The 22,241-nt window shown below is 37.1% G+C and overlaps 1 protein-coding gene across 1 annotated transcript in view; it reads right to left on the bottom strand.

Moving 5' to 3' along the window:
* The window catches only part of Grx3 (Glutaredoxin 3), a 238,271-nt gene that overhangs the window by 179,258 nt on the left and 36,772 nt on the right, over positions 1–22,241 (bottom strand). The window contains exon 3 of the mRNA XM_090373419.1: positions 3,772–3,846. Coding sequence (XP_090229545.1) covers positions 3,772–3,846 — 75 coding nt within the window. The remainder of the gene's footprint in view (positions 1–3,771; positions 3,847–22,241) is intronic.

Genomic DNA, 22,241 nt, shown 5'->3' with positions numbered 1-22,241 from the left:
AGCCGTGCTAAGCAAAGTATTGCTGTATTTGTAAAACAAATTAATATATTAACTAATCAAAAATACGATAAAATACGAAAGATATCCTCAAAAGGTGATTTAAACCTTCAAAATATTTATTTCAAAATTTATTACAATATTTTAAATATTACAAAATTTTAAATCAAAATTTATTACAAAATTTTAATCAATATTTATTACAATTTAAACTCTACTATTCTTCTGAGCTACTGCTTATGCTACGATATTCCTGCCAAAAAAGCAGCACGATAGCGGTATGAGTAGCGAGTTGTAACTTATGAAATCACTAGCTAAATTTAAAAAATAAACTAACGAATGCTACTAAGCCTATTTAATCTATTTGTCAAACACAACTTAATACATTAAATAATCAAAAATATAAATTTCAAGGAAAACAGCCATTTGCAGCATCTACAGAAGTATGTCTTAACCAAGTGACACCTGGCGGCCAATTAAAAATTGGCCATCAGTTGTCACTTGGTGAGGACATTTCAAATTGGTGGGAAAAATTGGCCTGGCGACCAATTTTTTCTGCCAATTTGAAACAGTAATCTGATCACCAAGGAAAAATAGAAAAGAAGTCTCACAAATCATTCCATTTTGCATTCTTATAATTTCAAACAACACAGGGTTGAGAATGCCCATGAGAGAAGGGCTCCACTAAAGAAGAGATCATCACCAAGTTGTGATCTGAGGTGCCAAGAGGACCACTCACCTCAACCATGTAACTTAGAAGATTTGCTTGCGAGAAAAAGATCAAGCGTGTTGGTCACATGGTTAGAACTGTCTAGTATTCCAGCAATTAAATGAACAATCTCTGTGAGATCATTAGTAATTGCAAAAGCCATAGCATATCAAACAGCTGAGTCCTCGTGACTAGAAAACAGAATCAAGCTGAAGTTGTGAACATTAAAATTACCAAGCAAAATTACCTCACTGTTAGGAAAGCTGTACTGGGAAGTCAAATTTAACACAGAGGCAACCAAAGAGTGCAATACTCTTGATCTGGTTATCAGCAGTGGTTATCATGCACTAAGAATTTGAAGATAATGGAACCACTGAGTGGCAGTAATCACAGTATATTGATACGAGATTTACTTAAAGATATAATTACTATCAGGAGTAAATAAAAGGGTTTTTGTTCCGTAAAGGTGACTACAGTAGCCTCGCACAGTTTTTAAATACTGTACAGTGGGATCAACTGATGATGTTACCAACAGCAAATTCAAAATGGGAAGCGTTCAAAGAATTAATCTTGGAATGCTACTAGGCTTTTCATACCAACTAAGGAATATTGTACAAGGTTTAGACCAAAATGGATATCAGATGAACTAATGAGACTTGTGGCAGTAGAAAAATGCATGGGATACATATAAATTATCAGGTGACACAGAAACCTATGGCAGATATAAGCTAATCTGTAATGAAGTCACAAAGGAGTTTATGCAAGCAAAAGTAGATTACGAAAAAATTTTGACAAAGGATGCTAAGAAAAACAACAAAGCCTTCTTTACTTATATAAACTCTAGAAGGAATGGGACGAATCATATAGGTCCACTTGACATCGATGGTTCAATTGTTGATGATCCTGCTCAGATATCTGATGACCTGAATGAGTATTTTGCATCTACATTCACAGATAAGGAGTTATTAAGGGAGAAAAATGCCGGACATTTATCAAAAACTATAACAGGGTGCTTAATGATTTTGTAATAACTGAGAGAAAAGAGGGGAATAAATTTTGAAGATAAACATAAGAAAGGCATCTGGGGGTGGATGGGATCTATCCAGTTATATTAAAGGAGGGGGCAAACAAGTAAAAAACCCTTGGCCATAATTATGAGAGAATTCTTGGAGTCAGGGGAAGTCTCCATGGACTGGAGATGTACAAATGTATCCCCAATTCACGTGGGGGGATCTAAGGGTGACAAGAGTAATTACAACCAGTTAGTTTAACTTCGGTTCCAGGGAAATCAATGGAGTCACTGGTTAAAGATGCATTGCAGGATCATCTAGACAAGACTGCAGTAATAATTCAAGCACAGAATGGGTTTGTCAAAGGGAGGTCTTGTCTGACCAATTTGATTGCTTACTATGATGTGGTCACAAAGGAACTGAATGCCAAAAATAATTTTGATATCATATACTTGAATTTCAGGAAAGCTTTTGATACTGTTGCACGTGAAAGACTGCAGTACAAATTGGAGAGGTATGGCATCAAGGGTAAGCTGCTACAATGGATAAAGGGATGGTTGAGTGGGAGACAACAGAGAGTGGTAATCAATGGAAACTGATCTTCGTGGACAAATGTTATTAGTGGAGTTCCCCAGGGTTCGGTGTTGAGCCCATTGTTGTTTTGTATATTTATCAATGATATCAATGAAGGTATATCAGCTTAATGTTGAAGTTTGCAGATGATACAAAGGTTGGCAGGGTTATTAATGAGTGTACTACTGCATCAGGATCCAGAAAATTTGGGCAGATGGGCTGAAAAGTGGCAATCGAAGTTTAACATTGACAAATGCAAAAAACTGCATACGGGTAGAAATAACCCCAGAGAAACGTACCAACTGTGTGGTAAAACACTTAGGGTGGTAAACAATGAAAAAGATCTGGCAGTAATTGTGCAGTCAGATATGAAGTTTCCTGAGCAATGCAGACATGCTGCCAGAGCAGGTCATGGAGTATTGTTAATGATATAGGAATTTTTCTAGTAGGGAAAAGGTTGTGATTTGCCTCATTTTAGGAACAATGTAGAGTTGCTTGAGTATGTGCAGAGAAGGGCAACAAGATTGGTGAGAGGAATGAAGGGGTCCTCTTACCAAGAAAGGCTTAAGTTCTGCAAATTGCATTGGCTGGAGACTAGGCACCTGCGAGGTGATCTGATTGAGGTGTACAAATCCTTGAATGGGTTGAGAATGCTGAATTCTGATGGGATTCTTCCACTTGCTCATATTACGAACCTGAGGGGACATAAATTCAAATTGAGGAAGACAGTTGTAGAAGAGATGTGCAGAAATTTGTCTTTAGGCAGCTGGTGGTCATTTGCTGGAACAAACTTCCATCTGTCACTGTGGAAGTTGATAGCTTAAATAAATTCAAGGATGAACTGGACAATCTTTTAGAGCGAATGGATGTGCAAAATTTTTTTTTTTGGGTGGCTGATGCTATATAAGCTCATATGCTTGCTTTCTTGCATCATATGTCTCCATTACTACTACTACCCCGGCCACTCAAAGAGCATGTGCTACTGCACTCTCACTCCTGACCACTCAGCTTACTTCAAGCCCAACAATACGAAACATATTGCAAAAGCAAAAATTAATCTTTTAAACAAAATCTTTCCTGGCGAGCTCATATCTCACTCTGGAAATGTGCTATGACTGCCTTATTTCCTTTATCTTGGCTTCTGACCACTATTTATGGGAATACGTCAAGATATGTGTATGCAATTAAGCCACAAATAACTGGAGAACTCAAGATATGTATGTATGTATTTGTGAAGAAATTGATCAGCACTGTTATGACAAATTTCACTTGAACAGTGTGTTCATGGATGCCTAACCACAGAAAGAGCAAAAAATAAAAAATCATTGAATGGAAAAAAATTTATTCCATTCAATAAATGCTCCAAAATGTGTAAAACAGATGACTTTGTTCAGAGTTTTTTCAATTAACAATTCTGCAAATATAAAATGCATCAATTGTTTCTAATCTAATTTGAATTCGATATTTTGAATTAATTCTTACCCTGAAAAAAAGGATGGTTGGCACTGATGTTACACCATATTGCTGAGTGATGTCTGGAAGTGCTTCTGCTTCTACCTAGATGAAGGGAAATTTCACATTTAGGTACAAGAATTATTGCTAAATGCTGGCTTGAAACGATTTTTAAATATTGAGTAAATATATATAGTTTCAGCAACATGTGATGTATTAATTCAAAATTCTCAGGCAGGGAGGTGAATTCACACAGCTCCATCTAGCAAGCAGTTCATACACTTGGAGTTGTACGTTTATACAAAGTAGGCCACAGGTCAGTTTAAAGAAAAACAATTTGTACAACTTAATTCTTGGAATCAATTTTACACTCATATTACTTTATTAATAATACATATACATTATGTTATTTATTACATTTAAATAAACTGTTGAAACTGTTCTCAGAATTTTGTTCCAGGGTAAATTGCATCTCTTCTCAGGGATGCATATAAGGAAAGAATTGAAATGCGAGTTACAGAGCTTAACTAGGCATTTTTAACAAATGGCACACAGTCAGATGGCACACTCTACATGTTTTCAACATGTACAACACCTCAGTTTACCTTTGCATACAACCATTAAAAACATTCAAGTAATCACATCTGTTCTTTAGATGGTCAATATGGTTTACCTTCTAGTATACTGTGTTTTGTTTTTTTCAATTCCTACTATTAGTTCACACTCTCCCTATATATATTTATATATCTTGTTCAAATTTTCAATCGTTAATAAAATACTTTTTATTCATCCACTCAAGTTCAAATAAATTTTTTTAAACTTGTAGTGGATGACACTTGATGTTAATACAGTTTTTTTCAAATATTAATTCATTAATTAAATTTAATTAATTAATTTTAGTTTTATATGGGAGAAAAAAATTTCTCTTATATAAGATATTTAGCAGGATATAAATTTAGGAATAAATACCGTCAGTGGCAAAGTGTGTAGATCGCTGGAAAAAAATTTCTTTTTCAGATTCTTTTTTCATTCTGGGTTCTAGTCTGAGTCAAGGAGGGAACAAAATGGAAAATGAAACATGTGAATAAAAATAATAGTCCAACACCATATATAGAAAGGAAAATGGAAAATTGCAAGGAAATTTGCTTTCTATTTTGCCACTTAATATTGTGATTCTGTCATATGTATATACATATTTATATTAATTGTAATTATTTAATAAAAAGTAATTAAAATAAAATTTTTCTTTGTTGACCTAAGTAGGAATTAACTTTAAAAAAAAATTTTTTATATTACTTGTTTGTCTTCTAGTATACTACTTTTATCATTAAAATAAAAATTGCATAGGCTCTTAATTTTTTTTGCATTTAATTAGTGGCCCTGCTAACTTGTGGTGTTAAATTTCTTATTTTCAATGTGCCAACTTTTTAACTGTTTTTTCTATAGCATTTAGCATTAGCATTAGTAGAGGCATTTGACGCAAGAAAGCAAGCTTATGCAGCATCACCAAAAAAAAAAAAAAAAACCACTTCACCCCTCTGTTTGTTCAAAATACCTGTCCAGCTGAGCCTTAAACTTATTTAGGCTATCAACCTCCACTACAAGGGATGGAAGTCTGTTCCATCAACCAACCACCCGCTGGCTAAAGGCAAATTTCCGCACGTCTATCCTACATCTGGCTTTCCTCAATTTGAATTTATGCCCTCTCAGGTGATTATTCTGAGCGAGAGGAAGAATCCCATCAGCACTGAGCATGCTCAAACCATTCAAGGCTTTATGCACCTCTATCAGATCACCTCGCTGGTGCCTAGTCTCCAGACACTGTAATTTGCAAAACTTAAGCCTTTCTTCGTAAGAGCACCCCTTTGTTCCATTCACTAATCTTGTTGCCCTTCTCTGTACTTGTTCCAGCAGCTCTACATCCTTCTTGAAATGAGGCCTCCAGACCTGTATACAGTACTCTAGGTGTGGCCTGACCATTGCCTTGTACAATGGAATAATCACCTCCTTATCCCTGCTGGAAAAATTCCTGTATATCATTGACAATACTCCATGAGCTACTCTTGCAGCCCGTCTGCACTGCTCAGAGAACTTCATATCTGCCTGCACAACCACCCCCAAGTCCCTTTCATTCTCTACCACTGTCAGTGTAGTACCACAGAGTTGATACGTTGCTCTGGGGTTGCTGTTTCCCATGTGTAGTACTTTACATTTGTCAATGTTAAACTTCATTTGCCACCTCTCAGCCCATCTGCTCAACCTTTCCAGATCCTGTTGCAGCAGCATAGTGTCAGTAGTGTCCTTGACAACCCTGCCAACCTTTGTATCGTCTGCAAACTTGGACATTAAGCTTGATATACCATCATCAATATCATTTATAAATACAGAAAACAATAATGGACCCAACACTGAGCCCTGAGGGACTCCACTAATAACATTAGTCCACGATGAGCAGTGTCCATTGGTTACCACTCTCTGTCTTCTCCCCCTCAACCACCCCTTTATCCATAGCAGCAATTTGCCTCCAATGTCACACTGCTCCAATTTGTGTAGCAGTCTTCCATGTGCAACAGTATCAAAAGCCTTTCTAAGATCCAAGTATATAATATCAAAGTTATTCCCTGCATCCAGTTCTTTTGTGACTGCATCATAGTATCCAATCAAATTGGTCAGGCAAGACTTCCCCTTAACAAAACCATGCTGTGTTTGAGCTATAACTGAAGTCTTGTCTAAATGATCCTGCAGTGCTTCTTTAACCAGTGCCTCCATTAATTTTCCTGGAACAGAAGTTAAGCTCACAGGTCTATAATTACTTGTGTCAGCCTTTGATCCTCCTTTGTGAATTGGGGTCACATTTGCACATTTCCAGTCTATGGGTACCTCCCCTGAGTCCAAGGAAGCTCTCATAATTATGGCTAAGGGTTTGCTTACTTCCTTTGCTGCCTCCTTTAATATAACTGGATAGATCCCATCCACCCCGGGTGCCTTTCTTGTGTTTATCTTCAACAGTTTCTCCTCCACTTTACTCCCAGTTATTTCAAGATATTGTAGCTTACTGCTAGAGTTGAATACACCTCTGGCATTCCCCTCGCTGAATAACTCCTCATGTGTGAATGTCGATGCAAAATATTCATTTAGTTTGTTAGCTACATGAGCAGGATCATCAACAGTTGACCCATTAATATCAAGTGGACCAATCTGATTCATCCCCTTCCTTCTAGAGTTTACATAAGTAAAGAACTCTTTGCTGTTTTTCTTTGCATCCCTTGCCAAGGATTTTTCGTAATCTGCCTTCGCCTGCCTAACCTCCTTTGTAACTTGGTTGCATATCAACTTGTATCTATCATAGGCTTCTGTGTCATGTGTTAATTTGTAAGTATCCCATGCATTTTTCTTCTCTGCCATATGCCTCATTAGTTTCAGTTACCTCTTATCCTGGAGATCACAGGATGTCAACTGCTGGCTAAGAAGACAACAGTGGTCTCAGACAGTTTTTAAATTCTATGCAGTGGGACCAACTAATGAAGTTACCAATAAAAAATTCTAAATGAGAAGAATTCAAGGAAATAATCATAGAATCTGCTAGACTTTTCACACCAAAAACTAATGTTCAAGGACTAGACTTAAATATATGTCAGATGAACTATTGAGACATGTAGCAGAAAAGAAAAATGCATGAGATGCATATAAATTATCGGGTAAAACAGAAGCCTAAGGTAGATATAAACTGGTCTGCAATCAAGTCAATGTGTCTCTAACAAAGAATACCAAGAAACTCAGCAAAGATTTCTTGATTATATTAACAGTAGAAGGGGTTGAATCACATGGATCCACTTGATGTCATGGTTTAACTGTTGATGATCCTGTTCAGGATGCTGACAGGTTGAATAGATATTTTGCATCTACATTCACACATCAGGAATTATTTAGGGAAGGGTGGGGATGCCAGAAGTGTATATGCAAGATCCCTGTAGACTGGAGATGGGCAAATGTATCCCCAATCCACAAGGGGGGGATCAAAGGGTGACGAATAATTACAGACCTAGTATTAGTAATGGCCGTATGGTGCAGCATAAGCCATAGGCTTATGCTGCACCAGCCAAAAAAAAAAAAAAAAAATCTGAACAAAACAATGATAAAAATTAAAAAAATAAATAATAATAATTAATAAAAAAAAAATCAAATTAAACCTATCATCCTATGCGCTTCCCTTACCTGAAAGTACTATCCAGATGACCTTTGAATTTCCCCAAACTGTCAGCCTCTACCACCCATGAAGACAACTTATTCCAGTAATTTATAACTCGCTGGCTAAAGTAAAACTTCCCCCCCGTAACTTGAATTATGTCCCCTAATTCTAGCATCATTTATGATGCTAGAATTTTACTGATGCCCCTCAGAGCCTTAAACACCTCAATCAAATCTACTCTGAGGTGTCTAGTTTCCAAACTCTGCAACCCACATATTCGAAGTATTTCTTCATAAGGACGCCCTTTTGCCGATCTCACCAGGCAAGTTACCTTTGCACCCTTTCAAGAAGCTCGATATCTTTCTTCAGGTGTGGTCTCCATACTAGAACACAGTATTCCAAGTGTGGTCTAACATAAGCTTTATATAATGGGATTATCACTTCCCTATCTCTACTTGCAAAAGTTCGATAGATCATCGACAGGACACCATGGGACTTCCTTGCAACCTGTTTACAATGCTCAGAGAACTTCATGTCTGACCGTATTGTAACACCCAAGTCCCTTTCCTCCAGTACTGGGTTTAGTTGAACTCCACCAAGTGAATAAGTTATTTTGGGATTACTGTTTCCCAGGTGTAATACCTTACACTTTGTTGGATTAAAGCATAGCTGCCATTTTTCTGACCATTCCTGAATTCTATCTAGGTCTCTCTGAAGAAGCTCAGATTGACAGTGATCATTAACTACTCTACCAATTTTAACATCATCTACAAATTTATACATCACGCCCTGTATCCCTTCATCAATGTCGTTTATGAAAATTAAAAACAACAGTGGTCCTAATACTGATCCTTGGGGAACCCCACTTCTTACATCAACCCAATCTGAAGAATAGTCATTTATCACAACCCTCTGCCTCCTGCCCTGAAGTCATCCTTCTAAGGATTTTCCCAGTGATTCCAACCTGTTCCAGCTTATAAAGCAACCATTCATGTGGGACTGAGTCAAAAACTTTGCTGAAATCAAAATAAACAATGTCAAAATTATTCCCTAAATCCAGCTCGTGAGTGACTCTTTCAAAATAGCGAACCAGATTTGTTAAACATGATTTTCCCTTTACAAAACCATGCTGAGTATCCTTGAGAATTTCAATTCGATCCAAATGATCCTGAATTCCACCCTTGATCATTGCCTCTATGATTTTCCCTACTACTGAAGTCAGACTGACAGGTCAATAATTTCCAACTTTACTTTTAGAGCCACCCTTATGTATGGGAGATACATTTGCACGTTTCCAATCCAAGGGAATCTCCCCAGAGTCTAGTGATGCTCGCATAATTAGCCTCAATGGTTCAATGCACTCGCTTGCCGCCTCCCTTAAGATTACAGGGTATATTCCATCAACTCCAGGAGCCTTATTTGTCTGTAGGCTCAAAAGTTTTTTCATTCAATAATCTTGCGAAATTTCAATATCATTAATTACATATTTTTTAACTTCGCTCCCACAATTTCCCATTGCCACAAAAGGTTTTTCATTTGTAAATATCGATACAAAATAACTGTTGAGTTCATCTGCAACGGCAGCTGAATGTAACTACCATAAAACAATATAAAAAAAAAATTGCATTTTACAGTTTATTGGGCTTTCCTGTTATTGCAATCTATTATAAACGTGTAATGTTATTTTTGGTTTTTAGGAGCATTAGCAACTAAGGCCATATTGCTCCGGGATATACGGTGGTCATTCCATGACCTTTCCGCATTCTCCATATTTGGTGGTGACGGGCTCGAACCCCGGTCTAATCAAGAAGCGTGTGCTACACACTGCTGCTCCTTCCCACCTGGCTACGGAGGCGCCAATATAAACGGGTAATAAACTCTATCTTATTGCATTTGTGATAATACCAATAGCTTGAATTCTGCAAGATTTTACATTATTATGATGAAATTAGTTTCCCCTTCCATGAAACCTTCAATCATATAAAAAACAAATAAATTTTCAGAATCTTCTGTTCATTCCTATTTTTAAGCATTGTAAACTTGTTACTCACTTGCAAATATTGTGTTAGTTGCAATTTGTGCATGCCGTGTTGTTATTGATTTCTTATCCTTTTTACTGATTTAAATTTTACAACCAAAAAAAAAAAAAAAAAAAATGTCAGAACAGGAATATCAGTAAGTTAGCTTGCACATATTACAGTATTAGGCTAAGTACCTAAGCATAAATTTATTTTTCTAACCTGTGGAAAATATTCTTCCAATTTTCACATATCATTTAATTTGTTAATTGGTAAATTAATATTGTTAATTGGCAAGGTAATAAAGTGAAAATTGTGCTTTGTATCTTAACTTTTATAGCCTGTGGATGCTATTCCTCCTATTTTCACTTATTAGAATCACCATTTTATAGAATTAAAATTCAATTCACAAGCATGATCACAATGACTGGTGCTTACTACATATCATATTGTGAATGGTATTTTATTACGGAGAGTCCATCGTAAAATGATTTGATCGTACAGTGAACCAATCGTAAAGCGGAAGTCCACTGTACTTGGATTTCAGGAAAAAAAGCTTTTGATACTGCTGCACATAAAAAACAGCTGTACAAATTGGAGAAGTGTGGCATTACGGGCAAGTTGCCACTACAGATAAAGAGATGGTTGAGTGGGAGAAGACAGAGTGGTAATCAACGGACACTGCTCTTTGTGGACTAATGTTATTAGTGGAGTTCCACTGGATTCGGTATTAGGCCCATTGTTATTTTCTATATTTATCAATGATACTGATGAAGGTATACCAGGCTTAATGTCCAAGTTTGCAGATGACACAGAGGTTAGCAGGGTTGTTAATGACAGTATGTTATTGCAGCAGGACCTAGAAAAGTTAGGCAGATTGGGTGAGAAGTGGCAACTGAAGTTTAACATTGGCAAATGCAAAGTACAGCACTTGGGTATCAGTAACCCCACAGTAACGTAGCAACTATGTTACTGTGGAGTAGATTAGCAACTTTCATTCTCCACTACACTCAGGGTAGTGGAGAATGAAAGACATGTGGATAATTGTGTAGTCAGATATGAAGTTCTCTGAACAGTGCAGACAGGCTGCCAGGACAGTTCATGGACTTTTATTAATGATAAACAGGAATTTTGCTAGCAGGGATAAGGAGGTAATTATCTCTTTGTAAAAGGCAGTAGTCAGGCCACATCTTGAGTACTGCACACAGGTCTGGAGGTCTCATTTTAGGAGGGATGTGGAGCTGCTGGAATGAGTACAGAGAAGGGCAACGAGATTGGTGAGGGGGTACAAAGCAGTGCTCTTACCAAGAAAGGCTTCAGTTCTGCAAATTGCAGTGAAGTCTAAAATAAAACTTCCTGCAATCCAGTCTAAACATCCCCCCCCCCATAACTTGAAATTATGGCCCCTAGTTCTAGAATCATTTATAACCGTGAAAATTTCGTCCTCATTCATTTTGCTTATGCCTCTCAGAGGCATAAGTCAAAGTCTTTCCTCATATGGACACCCTTTTGCTGATCTCACCAGGCAAGTTACCCATCTCTGGGCCCTTTAGGTGTCTTTCTTTAGGTGTCGTCTCCATACCTGAACACAGTATTCCAAGTGTGGTCTAACAATAGCCTTATACAATGGGATTATGACGTCCTTATCGCTACTAGCAATTGTTCAATACATCATCATCAATAGGACACAATCATTTTATTACAGTATGTAATAAAATGAATACGTAAGTGTCAACGAGGAGATGGCTCCATTTGTCGTGCGTAGCATCTCTATGATAAAACACTTTAGACATACCACACGGTTCAACCAGTTTTTTACAGTGCACAAGTTAATTCATGTGAACATTATTAGTTTCTTTTTAAGTGAGATCCTTTAAAGGTTATTATGCTGTCTGGAAAATGTAAATATGAAGACAAGAATAGGGGATTTAATGCAGAGTGGGAAGAGGAGTTTGTTTTTGTGGAGAGAAACAGTAAACCAATGTGTGTTTTGTGTCAAGTAAATTGTCACAGTTCAAGGCCAATAATCTTAAGTGCCATTACGAAACAATTCACAGTTCTTTCACCCAACAATTTCCTGCTGTTTCCGTGTTAATCCAAACTTAAATACAGTCTTTAAAAGAAAAATTTAATAGTCAAACCAAGGTTATGTCAATGTTTATTAAAGAGGCTGGATTTATTTTTGCCTTCAATATCGCTTGGGCAAAGCACCTGTACATGGAAGGAGAGGTCATTAAGAAAAATATTGCTCAAATAATTTCAGTCTTAAGCCCAGAAAATAGAAAACCACAAAATGATTGAACAAATCCCTGCATCCAGATATACAGTGAAAAGACAAATTTCTGTAATCAGTGCTGACATTATAAATAACTTGCAACATGATTTAAAGAATTGTTCAGCACCTGGCCTTGGAAGAATCTACAGACATGAAGATAAACCATAACTAGACATATTTGTTCGTTTTGTAACAAATAATCTAGATATGAAAAAATAACTATTAGATGACTGCTTTGAAGGATATGTTTCAAGCTTCAGACCTAAAAGGAGATCTTGACCTTGCAAAGCTTCTGTACCGATTAAGAAGATAATGTTGTAACTGATGGTGCCTCAGCTATGAGAGGTGTCAATAAAGGGCTTGTGGGTAAAACTGCTGATGCATTTTTTTTCCGATTTTATCCGTCCATTGCATTATTCATAGGTAACACCTAGCAGCTAAATATTTTAAATATAAACATGTTATGGAGGTAGTTCTGAAAATTGTTAACTATATATGCTCAAAGCTTTCGTGGAAGAAATAGACAATGATCAGCTTTCAGATGATGTATCATGGTTCTGTTTAGTAAAGTGGCTCTTGGTAAGCAATATTCTAACAAAGTTCTTTCACTTGATGGAACCAATCAAACAATTTGTCAAAGAAAAAGGGAAATCTTTCCCTCAACTTCAAGATGCCCAGTGTTAATAGATATAGCATTTTTCACAGGTGTTGTTCAGCATTTAAAATCATTAAATGTATCTCTGCAAAGACAAGGAAAACTTATTTTCAATCTAGCATAGTGTGTTCAGCTTTCACAACAAACTCACTTTTCAAGAAGGACCTTGTTTATAAAACCTTCACTCGTTTCACATAAAACTTTGTAAACTCTACCCATTTGAATAACTAGAGATTATGCATGCAAGTTACACAGACTGGCAGAAGAAATTAACAATAGATTGCGATTCAGGAGCCTTAAACCATCATTTGCATTTTTTGGAAAATCCTTTTCTCGTTGACATTATGAATGGCTGTCCCATCTCACCGCCAACTGCTGGGGATACAGCAGCTGTAGAGTTGGAGCTACTGGAGCTCCAAGAGGATGAAGGATGGAAACAACTAAAAGGAAGTAGCTACTTGACTATTGAAAGCAGGTTCCAGAACAAAAATATCCTGAAACAAAAATGTGCCCAGAGATTAATCCTCTATTTTCAGCATGACATATTCTAGTGAGCCTTTGTATTCAACACTTAAACATAAGCAAATGTATCTCCAGTACATAGGGACACAATTCACAAAAGGGAATTAAAGGGTATGATGAGTAATTACAGACACTATGATACAGTAACAAAGGAAGTAGATGCATAATTCTGACACTGTATACTTAGATTTCAGAAGCTTTTGACACTGTTCCACATAAAAGGCTACTGTATAAATGGAAAAGGTGCAGAATTTGTGGCAAGTTACTGCTAAAGATAAAAGGATGGTGGTGGACTAGGGAAAAGAGCAGGGAACTCCACTAATAATAACTGCTGTTCTTATTAGTGGAGTCTCCCAGGATCAGTGCTGAACCCAATGTTGTTTTTTATATTTATTAATGATACAAGTGGAAGATGGTAAATTCTTGGTCCAACCCACCTTTGACTTTTTTTTTTTTTTTTTTTGACAAATGGTTATCAAATTATGAAAGTGCATTTTTTTATTTTAAACAGCCCGTTTGCTTCAAAAAACCTAACATCCATTTTTATTCTTTATAGGGTGAAAAAAAATGTCAATCCGAACATCACTTACAGCAACACAGAGAGTGGTTATGAAATATCTCTTTCTGCAGGGGAAAATGCAAAGGAAATTCATGCTGGCGTGTTGGCAACGTTAGAAGTGTGCATGCTATTCAGCCATGAAAAGCTGGATTACAAACCTTAATTTTTTTTTTTTTGACACTGCATATGGAGATGACCAGAAGACCAGTTTCTCTAACAGTGCCAGAAAATGTTGGAACTAGTACTGAAGTGCAGTCACATGTATGTGATTAGAGCTGAGAACCCGACCAAATTTGGGAAAGTTTCTAATGTTTGGGAAATTTGTTAACTTTTATATGATATAAGGCTAGTTCTACTATACCATGCAACTCAGCTGCACATATGCTACTTACCTGTGGTTTGTTTGTCTGGGAATTTTCTCATAGATCGGCATCTATGGCCATAGTGCACCATACCTATGGTAGTATGTATGCTATTTCTTTACAGATCGAGAGTCAGAAAACTGGTTCTGGACTAGTTAAAGGAGGTGGTATACATTGATCGCTTTGAAAAAGGTAAAAATATTTGAGACATTTGTTTTATTGCCCAAAAGTGAAGCAAATGTTAGAGGATCTTCTGTTGTGGCTGGAGTGAAGAGATTCTGGCATTCTATTGAAAATTTTGTGCATTCCACAAGAATATGCTTCACAGAAAGCACTGTGTTACAGTGATGACACTGAGAGTGAATCTCTCCTCGTAAAAGATAACCATGGGTAATATTAGTGTGACCTATTCTCAGATGAGCTAGCATTACCTCCTACTGTTGAATTGGACTGAAGCTTGAATGCCATTGCTCAAGATTTGGCCTGATACTTCGAAGCTTGTTTTTAAGTTGGTTTTGCTATGTTAACTGCCATTGGTATGTGCATTTTTCCTGGATTATTCGTCTGTAGTCTTGATGTGGAACTTTCCACTTGTCATCTTGTAGTAAGTCAGCCACTTTTGCAGTATTGTCAGCTAATTCATTTCCTGGAATTCCACATATGTTATGGGATCAAACAGAAATGTATGGTTCTTCCAAACTCAGATAAGGTATATAAAGAGTTTATTTCTTTTACGACTGGTGGGTGATGTTCATATTGTTTTCCAGGGCTTGAAGTGCACTTAGAGAATCAGAGAAAATTATACTGTTTTCAATATTGGAGGATTCAATATACTTCATGCAACCTGAATTGCCATTAGTTCGGCAGAAAATATACTGAACTCATGTGGTAGTTGATAGGCCAATGCAGCATTTGGAAAAACTGCAGCGATTCCAACGTGGTCGTCATTCTTTGATCCATCTGTATGACGACCACGTTGGAATCGCCGCAGTTTTTCCAAATGCTGCATTGGCCTATTGATCTACAATAAAGTTTGGAAACTGCTCCACTATTGCTTGGTACAGTGGCAAGAAATTTTCTTTATGCGGTGCAGATTACCCAAGCCTTCTTACATCATACATTCTAACTGGCCATGGTTCTTTGAACGCTTGTCTTCAATTCAATCTAGCAATGTCAGATACCTGTTTCTGCGGCGCCTCCAAAGACTGGAGTCATGTCTTATTCTTCTACCCAGTTTACAAAGATTTAAGACAAACATTATCTAGTACAGTGCATAATTTCTCTCCTGGAAATGAAAGATATCTTATTGCAAATCAAAATGCCTTCTCAGCTCTACAGGAATTTGCTACACAGGTTTTCAACAGACAATGCAGTTTACTGAGTTGACTTCAATACTCAACAAAGCAACTTTTCTTCTTTTTTTTTTTCCCTTTAATAATAATAATTATTATTTTAACATTTTATCTAATTAAATTTATTTTTATTTCATTTATTTTTTTTTATTATTATTTTTTTTTTGAAACAATATTTTGTCCATTAATTTTTATTAATTTTTTCCTAAAATTGTTAATTATGCTAGTCCCTTGGGAAGGTTTTTTTTTTTTTTTTTTGCTAGTCCCTTAAGGGGCAGGATTCGCTGGTCTCCAGTTTATTAGAGATGGGATTTTAAACTGCTTAAGCTGATTTGGGCATCCTGGGTATGGGAACTGCTGGCATCCATTGCTATTACACTTTCTCCAGTGGATGCGGGATTCTTTGTGGTATTCACCACCATACGTGATTATAGGACTTGCTCTTATTCCTATGGGTGCTGGAAATATTACATTTAGTTTAGCACATGTATAGTTAGGCCCACCTCCTTGTGGCATGGACGAGGAGGTGGGAAGCAGCCTTCGGTGATTACTGCTTCCTGGTAGCAAAGCAGCCAGAAACAGCTAAACAACACACACTATGCAAACCATAACACTACCCTCATTTCTGGTCATTATACAGAGTTTTGTATATCATCACAGAGAACCATGGCGGAGATGAACTAATGTTTAGGGGCCACCTTACACACACACACACACACACACACACACACACACACACACACACACACACACACACACACACACACACACACACACTGTAGTGCAGATTTATCCCATTTATGAAGGTACAAATCACGTGAAGGTGGAGTAATGCTCCATGGAGCAAGAAGTGGGGGGTATTTGCAATATTATCAAAAGTTAGATTAAGTTCTTCTAAAAGATGTCTTATTCTTACACCTAACGGTCGGTTAGCAGTAGGGCGGTTTTGGTATAACCTGCTGTGTTGCAGGTTGAAAAGTTTTTCCCAGTTTGGAGGTTCAGGCATAGATCTAATTGTATATGCATAGCATAATATAAGTTGCTGCCTTCTAATCAAGAGATGGGGTTCATGAACTTCAGCATACAGACTTTGTATTAGAGACATATGATATGTTCCTAGAGCAATGCTTATGCACTAGGATGAAGAGGATCAAGCCAGCGAAGGACACTAGGTCTTGCTGAGCTATACACTGGTGCTCCATAGTCAAGTTTTGATCTTTTTAAGGCTCTATATAGCTGTAATAATGTAAAACAATCAGCTCCCCACTTTTTTGCTGAGAGAATCCGGATGATATTTAGTTTTTGTTGGTAGGATGTTCCTAGTCTTTTAATATGCTCTAGAAAGGTGAGTTCATGATCTAAAGTGATTCCTACGAACCATATGCTGGGAAGGCACTACTGGTTGGCCACTATAGGTGGCGTAGTGATGGTTGTGTTAAGTGCTTATGGAACTGTGCTCCCCTTTTTTGATGTATAAGTGTGGTTTGAAGAGTTGTTACGTTTATTAAATATATGACGTGGATAGAGATAACATTGGTGAGTCATAGGATAAAATTTTATTGCAGGTGCTGAAGAGACATACAAGATATTGGTGTTTGAAAATTTTGTCTCTAATAGCAACACATATACAGACTATAGCCTCAGACTTACCATAGAGGTTTTTTCCCTTGTGAAAATTCCCACAGACTTTACATTGTCCCATTGAAATAACATTACACAAAATGGAGACTTGATAACTTGTTGCCTTGGATATTTACTGGCTTGGTTTAGCCACCTTTAGTGTTTTATTACTTAGAATTCACATTTACATTTTGGTAAAGTCTCATAGGCTAACATGGGGCTAGTTTTGGGCTACTTTTAAAGAAACTTGAAGTGTCATAGCTCTCTTAATTTTGGGGTTGAAGATCTTATATTTGAAGAAAGGAAACTTCTTGAAATTACTTATTTGGTGCATAATTTTGTGGCACCCCCTGTCCATTAGGGGCTGAGATCTGAAAACCCGCTTTGGGGAAATCTTCAACTCTGATGCAGATTTCATCCCAGGTGGGGGAAAAATGTCTATATAGACATATATTGATAGACTGTGGGAATTAATTGGCTTTTGTTGTCTAGATTACTTTTCTAGATAACATAATGTCAGAAGAAGACAGAGATATTACTTGGTCCCAGGAATTTGAAGTATATCCTTCCTCTTTGGATTTTGCAACAAGACAAGTGTCTATCGAGAAAGAATCTTCTCGAATACCAGTAAGAAATAAATGTAAAAGGAAATCAAAGACCCCTAAAACTATTATAATAAAGGAAAAAGACAAACCGAAACTTGATAAAACAAATATGGAAAAAATTATTACCTTGAATGATGAAGAAAATATGAACCACCAGTCTCTCATTAAGTAGTTCAAGCAAGTACAGCTGAGAACAGTGAGGGTTTGATGGAGTTTGATTCCCCAAGTGATTGATTGATTGATTTGATAGTTGTTGGCACATCGGCTTCTGTGGCCATATTGCACCTCCCAAGATTTTTGCAGTACTTTGATCCAAGCCCGAGGCGGGAATCGAACCCGCGACCTTTGGGTTGCCGGGCAGGTACTTTACCCACTCGGCTAGCCCGGTCGGCTGATTCCCCAAGTGGTGTAGGAGATAATATAATTACTGCTTGTAGGAGGGAGGACCACAGGATTTCTTTTATAGATGGTTTAAACTTGGGAGGATCATTCAATGCCTCTGAGGTGTATGTGGCATTGGCTAAGATAAAGGCTTTAGGAGAAATAATGTCTAAAGAGTCAAGTAAAATAACAAAACCAGCGTCCAATATAATTTTTGGTCTCTGCGCTGACTTGGAGGCAGTGACAACAGCTTTGGTCGTGGACAGCGAACGCCTCAAGGTACGAGCTAGGGATCTGGAAGAGAGTGCTTGTCAGATAAATCAAAATTTTAGATTGCCAGATTAAACTTCATAAAAAGTCTTATGCAGAGATAGTGCAGCAGGATCTTAATTGAGCCTGTGGACATCAAGAATAAACCAAGGTCCAAAGAGGGGGACTGGCAGTGCTAGTAGGGATGGATCCTTATCAGTTCCTAGAGGTGTGCCTAATCCTCAGAATCTGGTTATTCTCGGGCCCACTGAGGATTCTTCCTTGAGTTCGAGTCAGGGCATAAAGCAGAAAGTGACTGAAGTCATTAGGTGTGACCACAAGGAGATGAAAGTAAAAGGTATTCGTCTCTTTAGGAATAAGGGGATCCTTGTGGAGACCACAAATTCGGTGGATGCTAATAGGATCTGTTCTGCTCCTGCCTTGAAAGAGATAGGCCTTACAATGAAGAAACCTCGGTTATCAGATCCAACAGTGTTAATATATGGTGTCCCTCATGATTATGTTAAGGAGGATATACTTGAAGATCTATTCTTTAAAAACTTCAGATTTTGGATTCTCGCAGGATGAAGTTAAAGACGAGGTGACTTTCAGATTTAGTTCTGGATCAGGTACAAAAGTGGTTTGGGTGGAGAGTGATAGAATCTATCTTAGATTCACATCACTCAGGTTCCGTAGGTTTACGATTGTAAGCAAATGTTCCCGTTGTTTGGGGTATGGCCACTTGGCCCAATTTTGTTCCGATAAGGCAGTTTCTTGTGGACACTGTGCAGAGGGTGGTCATGTCTATGAAGATTCTCCAAAATGTATCAACTGTAAGAGAAGTCGTAGAGATTATAATCATTCTGTAAGGGATGTTAAATGAATACTTGAAAGCAGTACAGCTTACAGACAGTAGAACAAAACATGAGTGATAATACGGTTAAAATTCAGTGACAGAGTGGCTATAAGAATCCAATTTTGGGTGATGTTATATATGAGGGTGTAAAAGTTCTTCAGATAAATGATCAGCACTCAAGAGTGGCAATGGATGAAATTAAAATATTGGGATTTGAAAATAACTTTTGACATATTTTCAAACAGGAACCCTTCCATTCTTTGCAGGTAGGATGGGGCCCATAAAGTTATGGGTTTTCCAACCTCAGCAAGAATTATTCATTCCCTTGAAAAACCTCCAAAAAGTGCAACAGTTGTTTTAAATAATGATCTGGTGGTTACCAACATTACAGGTCTGTGTACAGACACTGTGACCTGTTTACGTGAATTGTTATTGTGTTGATTTTTGTCAATTGTTATTGTGTTTATTTATGTTAATCAATGGTGATTTAGGTCAATTGTTATTGACAAGATGTCAGAAGGTTTGGAAGTTCTAGCAGGAAGACTAGATAGTGCTGTTAATTGAATGTGGAGGTGGTCTTTCTTTGAAGAGTATTTCTGTATTTAAACAGTCTATTGTATATAAACTAATTATATATTATTTTCTGGATTCTCAGGAATTCTGAGACTGAGCACATTTAAAACAAGTGTTGTATATATCTGTTTATATAATAATTACTGTTTCTTGGTGGGCTGAGGATAATTTGTGGAATTTTCTCCACTAGTGATTCACTTTTCATTTTATTTAATTATTCACTTGCTCCAAGTTCAGGGTAATCTGGAAGCGAGATAGGCACCCAACGGTATTGCACTACCTCTGATGGGTGCAGGACTTGTGCATTCGGCACAAACAGACAATGTAAACCTGGGCCTAGAGAAGGGCACCAGGTAGCAGCAGCTGCCTTGTATCGGTGGTGGTATAATACCACACACGTTTTTAAGCCAACTTCATAGAGGTTCTACGGCTGTCCAGATGAACTAGGTGGAAATGGGTTTTTGCCTAGGAGCCACCCTTGATTCTGGGATACACGAATGCTATACACCATATATAATATAGTATTTTATATATGTAAAATGAGAATGTTGAATGTTAAATAAAATTGCATATATATTTTGTAACTTTTGTATATAAATGTAATAATTTGTGTGTACAAATAAATGGAAAAAAAAAATGCTATTGGTTGGCCATTCAGTTGTAGTTCCGGATTTGGGTGAAGTTTATGTTGGTGGAAAAAATGGATGTAGCACAACGTTTTTTGATGACAAAGTTAAAACCACTGATTTGTGCCCACGTACTGATCTTAGTTATTGTCCCTGTAACTGTCTCTCGACAATATTCATGTTTTTCGCATGACAAGATACTAAGGTCATCTACAAACAGTGCTTTATGAATAGTGTTTGGAAGTAGTTCAGCAATGGTGTTTATTGCAATTATAAAAAGTGAAGCACTGAGTACAGAGCCTTGAGGAACTCCTTGTGAAAATACTTGGGACAGTGTGGTTTTAAATCGAACCTGGAATGTACACTTGTATGCAGTACTTCCTATACGCTTGTATAGGAAGTACCGTATGAAAATCGGCAAATGACTCTGAAGTCCATAGCGATGTAATTCACGAAGTATTCCATACTTCCACATGGAATCATAGGCCTTACTGATATCAAAGAAGACCAAAACATGGTGTTCTGATCTCAGGAATGCATTCCGAAAGGAATTCTCTAGTCTTACTAGTATATCTAGTGTAGCTCTGTTTTGTAAAAAATTGAATTGAGCAGGATGTAGCAGATTGAAATTTTCAAGGTACAAGATCAGTCGATGGTTCACCATCTTTTCAAGAATTTTGCAAATGCAACTGGTCAACTGGATAAGTCTATAATAAGTGGGATTTGTTGGGTCTTTACCCGGTTTAGGGAAGGCAAGGACCGTAGCATGATACCATTGTTTAGGAAATCTATCTTCCGGGTAGAGTCTATTGAATAGATGAAATGACTATAATGATTCAGTACAGTACACCCCCACTATTCGCGGTCGCTAATTTAATATAAAATGAAACCTAAAAAAAAGTGAATTTTAAAGTGCCGTAAACATTTTTCGCCATGAAAAAACCATGGGCGTGGCTAAAATTATCTTTCCCGGTCAAAACAGCACTCAGTGGGTGGGGGGAGAGGGGTGACAAAATTGCGAGTGTGGATGTTTCTCGCTAATCCTTGTTCAGTATGTGTTATGCGCTTGTCATGGAAGGTTTCGTTTGCTTTTAATTTATATACTTATAAATTGAATAAATTTATCAATTTATAAACTGATATGCTTAAAAAAGTGATAAATCAACCGTTTTGAAAGTGTAAAACAGACTTTTTTCAAGTGTGTTAACGGAAGAAAGTGACTTTATTGTGGACAAGTTCTTTCTAACCCGTACAAAAATATGGCTACGAATAACAAGGGAAATGTGAAAAGATCAAAGAAGGTAATGACATTAGCGAACAAAATTGAGTTATTAGACAAAATTTCTAATGGTGAAAGTGTCTCCTCAGTGGCAAAACATTATAAAATCAATGAGTCAATGGTACGATCAATCAAAAAATCGGAAGAAAAAATCCGCCGTATTGTCCGTGAAAACGTGCTAATTGCTTCAAAAATTTGCTCTGTACTCGTGTTGTTAAATTAGAAAAAAATGGAAAAGGCTTTAAATCTGTGGATAGAAATGGAAAAGGCTTTAAATCTGTGGATAGAAATGGAAAAGGCTTTAAATCTGTGGATAGAAGACCGAACTCAAAATAAAATTCCGTTAAGTTCACTCATCATTCATGAAAAGGCAAAACTC

The sequence above is a fragment of the Mastigoproctus giganteus genome, chromosome 5, assembly GCF_048544385.1.
Source record: "Mastigoproctus giganteus isolate SK-2022 chromosome 5, ASM4854438v1, whole genome shotgun sequence".
NCBI lineage: Eukaryota > Metazoa > Arthropoda > Arachnida > Uropygi > Thelyphonidae > Mastigoproctus > Mastigoproctus giganteus.
Note: the sequence above shows the minus strand (reverse complement) of the source record. Positions and strands in the feature narration are given on the sequence as shown.